The sequence below is a fragment of the Mandrillus leucophaeus genome, unplaced genomic scaffold (assembly GCF_000951045.1).
Source record: "Mandrillus leucophaeus isolate KB7577 unplaced genomic scaffold, Mleu.le_1.0 Scaffold6, whole genome shotgun sequence".
In the NCBI taxonomy this organism is placed as follows: Eukaryota; Metazoa; Chordata; class Mammalia; order Primates; family Cercopithecidae; genus Mandrillus; species Mandrillus leucophaeus.
The window spans coordinates 1017592-1027576 of record NW_012106474.1 but is presented as its reverse complement, the minus strand read 5'-3'; the positions used below and the strand labels follow the sequence as shown (position 1 = coordinate 1027576).

General features: G+C 43.7%; 1 protein-coding gene across 1 annotated transcript in view; it reads right to left on the bottom strand.

Annotated features, from left to right (window-relative positions):
- Positions 1-538: 538 nt before the first annotated feature.
- Positions 539-9985, bottom strand: part of GLOD4 (glyoxalase domain containing 4) — a 19663-nt gene continuing 10216 nt past the window's right edge. Inside the window, exons 6-9 of the mRNA XM_011999651.1 lie at positions 8816-8910; positions 8438-8551; positions 8263-8349; positions 539-1462 (exon numbers count right to left, since the gene is read on the bottom strand). Of these exons, the coding sequence (XP_011855041.1) occupies positions 1397-1462; positions 8263-8349; positions 8438-8551; positions 8816-8910 (362 nt within the window). The 3' untranslated portion in view covers positions 539-1396. The remainder of the gene's footprint in view (positions 1463-8262; positions 8350-8437; positions 8552-8815; positions 8911-9985) is intronic.

Here is a 9985-nt window from a genome sequence, read left to right as displayed (position 1 = left end):
ACCAGACGTGGTGGCGCATGCCTGTAGTCCCAGCTACTCGGGAGGCTGAGGCAGGAGAATCGCTTGAACTCAGGAGGCGGAGGTTGCAGTGAGCAAAGATCGCGCCATTGCACTGCAGCCTGGGCGACAAGAGTGAAACTCTGTCTCAAAAAAAAAAAAAGAACCAATTACCTAGAGGAGGGCCATATATAACTTGGTTTGCTTTGAAACTCGAGATTGCTTCCCCAGGATACAGAATTTAAGCTGAATGAAAAGCGGTAGAGCTGGATGATAATTTCTTTCTCTCAGTGAAGGTATAATAGTATCATACCTATAAGAAGATAAGCTGAAACGCAACCAAAATTTCCATGCCCCGCGCCCTGCCAGTAAGGGAGGACAGCAGAGGTTATGATTTCCAAGTAATTCTATGTATGTTCTTTTGGAACCAGGATCCTCTGAGTCAATTCCTTCCAATCTCCTAAGTTTATTTTTAAAAACCCGAACCTGGCCACCACTTTAAATGATGAGACTTAGGGACTGGTGTAACAGCTTGATTTTGGAAGTTTACTTTAAAAAAAAAATTTAATTATTCGATGAATACACAATATAATTCCATTTCGAGTGACTAAAACCTATTTGTTATATAGAACCAAACAAAACTACAAGAAAACATTTTTAAAACTTTTTTTTCAGGCTGAAGAAATTGTTTAATCCATTTTAAGGAAATCTCACATGATGTTCTGTCGGGATTAAAAATATACACAGAAAAAAATAAAACAAAAAAATATATATATACAGAAAGAAACTTGCACAGAGCCAGGTGTGCAGCAACGTCACACACTCATTCCTTTCTGTTTCCTCTGGATGCTCAAAATGTAAAAGCAAGTAAGATGGGGATGGTTAACCAAAACTTTTGGTCCAAGGAATAAAATTTCTTTAGAAAATTTAAAATGTCAAAACCCGCCAGAAGATAGCAGAACAGCCTATCATTATCAGGGGCTGGGAATGGCACCATGACAAGCCATTAATTTGGACTGACTTGAACAGCTGCTCTCAAAAAATCTGCATGATTCAGAGTTAACCCTAACCATCTGCAATCCCAACCAAAGTCATGTTTCATGCCGCTGTCCTAGTCTGGACAATCATTTGTCACTAATCGAACATAGTTATATACAGAATGTGCAGTCCCAGCAACACTGTAGATTATAGCAGGCGTTCTCTACCTGCACTCATGATTGGATTTCATTTCTAAAATACATCAGACCTTTCAAAGGTTGAAATACACAGATCTGCACTACCCAAGCCTCCTTGCCTGTAGGGGAAACAAATCGGAAGAACATTTATCAGGAACTGACACGTCAGGCCTCACAGGTGCTGGGCACGAATCACAGAGGCTTGCTCTGCATCACGTCTTCCATTAACCTGAAGCTTTGGGTTTATTGTGTTTAGCAAACCACTCGTCACTTTTATTTGCTGCCATTGCCTGTAAAATAGAAAGAGAATAAACATTGACTCCAAGTCTGAAAAACAAAAGATACCTTTATACCTCACTGTACTGACCATAATAAAAAAATTAACATTAAAAAAAAGACCCAACCCCCCACTCCAAAAAAAAAGAAAAGAGAAATAAAATTTTTTGTTAATATTTAAAGAGTATTAATCCAGTACAGAGTACTATGTTCAATGAGGCAAGAGATACTGGTGAGTAATGAGCCACTGTGGACCCTCACTCTGCAAAGTCAAGGGCAAAGCCTGTAGCCAGGAAGTGTGGCTGGAGGACCAACTAGACCAGGGACCCGCATGCCAGGCAGTAGGATCTCTGGTAAAAGAAAAAGTGCTGCCTCTCCACTCACAGCATCTGGGCAGACACTCGAGAATCTTTAGTATCACAAAACTCAGTCTGATAGTGAGGTCAAACATGAAACTCTTATGTGATGTTTTAGTAATGAAGCCTGGAATGATTCCTTTTTCATAAGTCTCCTCCCAGCCTACTCTTCTGATGCTGGTTCTGTTTAGTTTGGGCATCTCAATTAAAAAGGAAGCCTTGAGCCGTGCCCACTGGTCACACCTATAGTCACAGCCACTTGGAGGCTGAGGCCAGAGGATCACTTGAGTTCAGGAATTCGAGTTCAGCCTGGGTAACAGAGTGAGACCCTGTCTCATATATATACATAAAGACACAAATAAAAATACATAAATAAGTAGAAAGCCTTAACAATAATGTTTTGGTTCCACAAGCATCCCTTTAGTTGTTTAGCAAGAACAAACATTCATTTACTTAGTCAAAAAGAGCTAGGTACCATGCTGGGTTCAGGGGTGTCAGCAGAGACAGCTGGAAGCTTCGAGGAGTGTACAGAACAGCTGAGAACTCAGATATGGAAACAAGTATTTTGCATGACAGAGTGTGTGTACGCATGTGTGTGTCCTGAAGCATCTGCTATAATATCTACCTCAGCAGGAAGTCACAAGATGAGTGGGCAATTGAAAATGAAGAAACAAATATATTTATTATTTAGAAACAGTGAAGGTGAAAGTGGCTGTCCTAGGAAGTGTAACTCAGAGATGGACCGTTTCATTTCTAAAATATCTTAGTACTATCTGATTTATTATCTTGATGAAAGTAAGTATTTAAAAATCAAAGATACGCTTTAAAAAACCACAGTTCACAAATATGCACGTTTCTGTCTTTTAGGAGCCATAAAAAGTGGGAGGAAAGAACAACTAAATGATTTGGAGAACCTAAGAAAGCTTTTTTTTTTTTTTTTGAGACGGAGTTTCGGTCTTATCACCCAGGCTGGAGTGCAATGGTGCAATCTTGGCTCACTGCAACCTCCGCCTTCTGGGTTCAAGCGATTCTCCTGCCTCAGCCTCCCAAGTAGCTGGGATTACAGGCATACGCCACCATGCCTGGCTAATTTTTTGTATTTAGTAGAGACAGGATTTCACCATGTTGGTCAGGCTGGTCTGGGACCCCTGACCTCAGGTGAGCCACCCGCCTTGGTCCCCCAAAGTGCTGGGATTGCAGGCATGAGTCACCACACCCGGCCGAACCTAAGAAAGCTTTTAAGTATTGAAGGACAATTAAAAGAGGAGGGGGGAAAAAACCCTTTAGGTTGGATGCAAGAAGATGTATCTTAGCTAATGCAACAGTTCGGTGGGACTGGAATGGGGATGGGTTAGGGGACTTAGGGAGGGAGGCAGGACAGAAGGTCAGAGGGTAGAGAATGTCCAACTATGTCACATGCTCTGTCACAGAGTTTGAAATTTATCTCAGAGGCAAGAGAGAGCTATCAGATTAAACAGTTTTAAAAATGACTGGATATTTGCTTTGGGACAGACCGTAAGGTGACAATAAGGCCTTTCAAAGGGAAAGCTGAAAGGCAGAAGAAATTTCAGAGGTAGAATTCACAGCTCTTGGTGACTAACAGCTAAAATAATTTAAGGATGAGGAGAAATAATGTTCAAAAGTGACTGTCTGTAAATCTAAAACGTCTATTAAATGTTAAAAAACAAAACATAACAAAATAACACCAAAACCGGCTCCGAGGATTCCAGTGGGAACAAGCAGGATCACAGATACGCTGTCCTGTACAGGGAGGGAGCAGGGCAGCGAGGAAGAAAAAGGACTGACGGTAAAGCCTGAAAGGCATCCGTCCAGGCCCTGCCTGCTCCCACTCAGTGTGTGGTCCTCAGGGGTGAGGGGGAATGACTTCATCACCATCCAAGCCCTTACCTGCCACTTGGTGTATGGTATTCAAGGGTGAGGGCCAATGACTTAATCATGTTTAGTCTCGGTTTCCTCATCTGCAAAGGCTGATGCTATCAACCTTGCAGGTTATGGTATGAATCAGAGAATGTATATAAAGCACTTAAGGCTGGGTGTAATCCCAGCACTTTGGGAGGCAGGCGGGCAGATCACCTGAGGTCAAGAGTTCGAGACCAGCTTGGCCAACATGGTGAAACGCTCTCTCTACTAAAAATACAAAAACTAGCTGGACATGGTGGCGCACGCCTGTAATCCCAGCTACTTGGGAATCCCAGCTACTCTCCTGAGGCAGGAGAATCACTTGAACCCGGGAGGCGGAGGCTGCAGTGAGCTGAGATCACGCCACTGCACTCTAGCCTGGGCAACAGGTGAGACTCCATCTCAAAAAAAATAAATAAATAAAAACAAGGCACTTAAGAATGTATTGATATAGTAGCATTTATTTCTTTTTCTTTTTATTTATTTATATATTTTTACTATAAATAGAGAGTTTATCTGGGCCAACCTTGAAGACGGCAACCCAGGAACATAGATTGAGGTTTCCAGAATCTACACTCCCAAGTAGCCTTTATTTAATATTACTGGAAGAGGAACGGATTTGAGGTAAGATGAGTTATAGACACGCTGAGTTTGATACATGGTGGGTTTCCTAAGTGAAGAGCTTCTCGGGATGTAACGTTGGTCTGGACAGAAAAAGTACTACACATAAGAAAAAAAGTTCATAAGCTGGACTTCACCAAAATAAAAAATTCCTGGTCTTCAAAAACTCAATTAATGGCTGGGAAAAATACTTGCATTTGCAAGTGATGAAGGAACGATGAGAAACTACGGTACAGAGTGGAGGTACGAGTCACGTAAGGGTCGGCCATCCTCTCTTCGGTTGTGCATATTTGGAATTTTTCAAAGGAATGACTCTTCTTCATCGAGGTAAGAGTCACATAAGGATCTGTTGTACTCTCTTCGGTTCTGCATATTTGGAACTTTTCATCGTGAAATATTAAAAGTTATTTAAAAATGGACAAAAGACTTGAACATAAAATTCACAAAAAGAAGTAAATGGCTAATAAGCACATGAAAAGCTGCTCAACATCATTGAAATATCCCTGCAGTCATCAGGGAAATAAAAATTAAACCTTTGTGGGGCTGAGCTGGAAGGATCACTGGAGTCCAGCCTGGGCAACACAGCAAGAATCTGTCTCTACAGACATAAAAAACATTAGCTGGGCATAGTGGTGCACCTGTAGCCCTAGCTATGTGGGTGGCTGAGGCGGAAGGATCACTTGATTGCACCAATTAAACCATTTCACATGTGCTAGAACAGGTAAAAAAAAACCACAAAAAGCAAAATAAGTGTTGGTGAGAATGAAGAACAACTGGACCTATCATAGACAAACGATGGTCCTATTACTTTCAATGACTGTCTGACACTTTCTTATAAGGTAAAAGCAATTCTACTCCCAGATATTTACTCAAGAGAAATGAAACATTTATCTATCTACAACAAGATTTACACAAGAATGTTCATGGCAGTCTTCCTTAGATAAAAAATCTAGAAATAAACCGAATGTCCACCACTGGAAGAATGAATGAGCAAATTGTTATATTCATAAAATTGAGTATCCGTCAGCAATAAAAAAAAAAAAAACAAAAAAACCCAGAAAAAACGGCACCAAGCTGTGATATGCAGTTACACGGCAGAATCTCAAAACCACGTTGAGCAAAAGAAGCCAGGCACAAGAGAATACTGAATGATCCCATTTGTATGAAGTCCCAGAACAAGCTCACCTACAGTGACAGAAGTCAGAATAGCGGCTGATCTGGCAGATGAGGGTGCCAACTCACTGGAAGTGGGCATGAGGGAACTTCTTGGGAAAATGGTGTGTATTTTGAGCAATGGTTGTATGAGTAAACACAACTGTCAAAACACATTGAAATTCTACCTAAATTATGCCTCATCAACAACCACCACTTGTCTGAGCTCAGGAAGGAGTTAAAAACTAGAAGTGAGGAAGCTGGAGCAAGGATGATGGTTAAGTTCAGAGCAGGGGTAAGCAGAGTCGCAGGTAAGCCCTCACCAGAGTAGAGGAAGAATGCAGAATGGGAAAAACGGCACAGCAGGGCTATGGGTAAAAAACACTTTGGGATGAGACACAGAAAGAGGTGCCCGTGTCTGAGGAGAAACTGTCAGGGAGATGAAAACGGCAGGATGGCTGGGTGCGGTGGCTCACGCCTGTAATCCCAGTCCTTTGGGAGGCCGAGGCGGGCGGATCACCTGAGGTCAGGAGTTCAAGACCAGCCTGACCAACATTGGGAAACCCCATCTCTACTAAAAATACAAAAATTAACCAGATGTGGTGGTGCATGCCTGTAATCCCAGCTACCAGTTACTCAGGAGGCTGAGGCAGGAGAATTGCTTGAATCTGGGAGGCAGAGGTTGCTGTGAGCTGAGATCGCGTCACTGCACTCCACCCTGGGCGACAGAGCAAGACTCCGTCTCAAAAAAAAAGAACAAGAAAATGTCAGGATCGCCAGGGAGCAGGAGTTCATCAGTGCTATGGAAGAGTGAGCAGAGGCTGGGTGTGCTGGCTCACATCTGTAATCCCAGCACTTTGGGAGGCCAAGATGGATCAACCGATTGAGCCCAAGAAGTTCGAAACTAGCCTGGGCAACATGGTGAAACCCCATCTCTACAAAAAATACAAAAATTAGCTAGGCGTGGTGGCACACGCCTGTGGTTCCAGCTACTCGGGAGGCTGAGGTGGGAGGATCACTTGAGCGTAGGAGGCGGAGGCTGCAGTGAGCTGAGATCGTGCCACTGCACTACAGCCTGGGTGACAGAGACCCCGTTTTAAAAAAATAAAATGGGCCCAGGTGCGGTGGCTCACGCCTGTAATCCCAGCACTTTGGGAGGCCAAGGCAGGCGGATAGCCTGAGGTTAGGGGTTCGAGACCATCCTGGCCAACACGTTGAAGCCCCGTCTCTACTAAAAATACAAAAATTAGCCAGGTGTGGTGGCATGTGCCTGTAATCCCAGCTACTCGGGAGGCTGAGACAGGAGAATCGCTTGATCCCAGGATGTGGAGGTTGCAGTGAGCCAAGACTGTACCACTGCACTCCAGTCTAGGTGACAGAGCAAGAATCCATCTCAAAAAATAAAATAAAATGGGCCAGGTGCAGTGGCTCACACCTGTAATCCCAGCACTTTAGGAGGCTGAGGTGGGTGGATCACTTGAGGCTAGGAGTTTGAGACCAGCCTGGCCAACCTGGCAAAATCCCGTCTCTACTAATACAAAAATTAGCCAGCATGGTGGCGGGCGCCTGTAGTTCCAGCTCCTCGGGAGGCCGAGGCAGGAGTCTCGCTTGACCCTGGGAGGTGGAGGTTGCAGTGAGCCGAGACTGCACCATTGCATTCCAGCCTGGGTGACAGAGCTAGACTCCATCTCAAAAAATTTAATTAATTAATTAATTAAATTAAATAAAGAGCAAGGAGAAAGAGTCTGGCAAATTTGTCAGCTGAGAGGATGACTGAGATTCTATCTTCCTTCAGAATAAAATGTATAAAAACTATTTTCTATATATTTCCTGCTTTAACGTTAATTGTGCATCTACTATTATGTAATTTGCCAAGCTCTATAAACTATAACAAGCTGATGAGATAGACACTCTTATTTTCTGAAATTTTTGGATAAGAAGACTAAAGTTCAAAGAATTTAAGTGAACTGTTTAAGGTCAGTCACATAGTTACATGACCGAACCAAGAAAGACAGATCTGTTCCTTTAATCACTCAACAAAGTATTTGCAGAACGTCTAGTACACGCCAGGTATGTGCTAGGAGCCAGGATCCGAAAACTACTTTGAATGCTTCTGCATTACTGAGTTTGATGAGAATCTGAAAGTAGTTGCTATATTTGGCAAGAAACAAAAGCCCTTCACTGAGTAACGAGAGCCAGTGCGCAACAGACTGAAGTGAAAACGGGAGGCGAGAAAGAGAAACAGTGCGCACTCAGATTTTCAGAAGAAGAAATCTGGAGAGGACTTAAGAAAGGGAAACAGTGCGCACTCAGGTTTTCAGAAGAAGAATCTAGAGAGGAGATATTGAGTCAGTAAAAGGTTTCTAAGGGATGGGAGCTTTCAGCGCCTGTTTGCATGCTGGCGAGAATAACTCACTAGAAAAAAGAGACGGATGCTGCAGAATGGAGAAGAGATGATCAAAGGAGCTGCAGAGCTGAGGGGGATGGGATGGAGGCATCTCCATGCAGAGAGCAGAATAAGGACGGATCCAGCAGCACTGCTTCCAGGGCAGCCTGAGGTTGTGGCAAGGCACAAATGCTGAGTCTAGACGAGCGGTCTCCACAGGTGGCAGTGAAGACATCAGTCCTTGGCTCAGGTCAACCCAACAGCGAAAGGACGTGGTTCTGACAGTAAGAACCTGGACCCTGTTGCGTAAGCCCTCACACACACACTTAATGCCACCCCCTCAGGCCCATGGTGACACAAATGTGGAAATGACACTCACATCATCCAACAATTTGCTTCCCTCTGGATCCACCTTAGAAAGTTCTCGAAATGCTTCATCCCCAACAAAGCAAATTTCATGTCCGTCCTACACCAATAAAGAGAAGAGACACCTGCCAAAGACATCCTTGAAGAAACCCCTGGTCCAGCCTGCCCCCTGCCTGAGGAATACTTACAGGGTCGGCCAGAATGACCACCTGTACTGTTGCTTTCCCTGGGGTGTCCAGGCTCACCAGGGGAGTCAGAATCTTCTGGTTCTCCCTTTTCATCAAGTCTTCTAAGTCTGGCAACTTGAGGAAAACAAAGGGGCAACGTGAGCCAGGGGTCACACACTACTCAGGACACGGCCCTCGTCAGCCCTAGAGGAGTATCAGACACCAGAAAGAACCAAGGCGCCGTGTGTTTGAATTTACTATCTCAGCTGCTCTTCAAACAACTGCTGACCTTGATACTAAAGCCACAGTCAAAAGGACCTCGAGAAGGGAAGGGCAAGGTTCTTAGCTGGGTTGAACCAGCTAGTCGCAGAACTCAAACAATCTAGTATCAAGTGTTACCTCTTTCTGGGGGCAAGAGAAGGCAATTCTTCCAAAAGCTGCTGCGTGCTCCACCGCACCCTTGATGCCCTGGAGCTCCAGCTTACACTGAAATAGGAAAGGGGGTTATTTTTTGGAACAGGTTCTACGTTACATGTACGTGGTAGAAAAATTCAAACAGTATATACAAAAGGAATAAAGTAATAACTAAGGCTCTAGCCTACTCTCACCCCGGAGACAACTAGTAAGCAGTTTCTTGTGTATCCTTCTAGAAGCACTGCATGTGCACGCACCTATCTTTTTTTTACACAAATGGTAGCATAATTTACAAATTATTCTGTTCCTTGTTTTTCTCCACTTAATGTCACCATATCGATACATAAAGATTTGCCTCAATCTCTTTGCTAGCTACGTAGTAATCCATTCCACGAATGAACCATAAATTACTGAAGTATGTCTCTAATCTATAGGACACTGAAATTCTTACGTGTTGTGATTACAAACAATGCTGCAACAGACAACCTTGCACACACTTCTGTGTGCCTCTGTGTGCGGAGTACCTCTGTAAATAATTCCTAGGAGTAGAATTGCAGGGTCAAAGGGCAAGAACTACATCATGCTCAAATGCTGGGTTATTAGCAAAAGAAGATGAAAAAGATCTTGTATTAAATCCATTCAAAGGGCCGGGCGCGGTGGCTCACACCTGTAATCCCAGCACTTTGGGAGGCTGAGGAGGGCGAATCACGAGGTGAGGAGATCGAGACCATCCTGGCTAACACGGTGAAACCCCACCTCTACTAAAAATACAAAAAATTAGCCGGGCGTGGTGGTGGGCGCCTGTAGCCCCAGCTACTCGGGAGGCTGAGGCAGGAGAATGGCGTGAACCCGGGAGGCGGAGCTTGCAGTGAGCCGAGATCGCACTGGGCGACAGAGCGAGACTCCATCTCAAAAAAAAAAAAAAAAAAATCCATTCAATCTCTTTGATTAAGCAATTCCACTTCTGAAGAGATATATCCCCAAATATAAACAAGGTAATATCTGGGTGGTGAGGTTATCACTTATTTTCATTTTCTGCTTATCCATATAAATATTGAATCACTGTGAAGAAACTATGGGAACAACCTTCATGTTAACCTCATTCATATAGGTTAGAAGCCATTTATAAGCTTCATTTATAAGCCAAATTCAAAG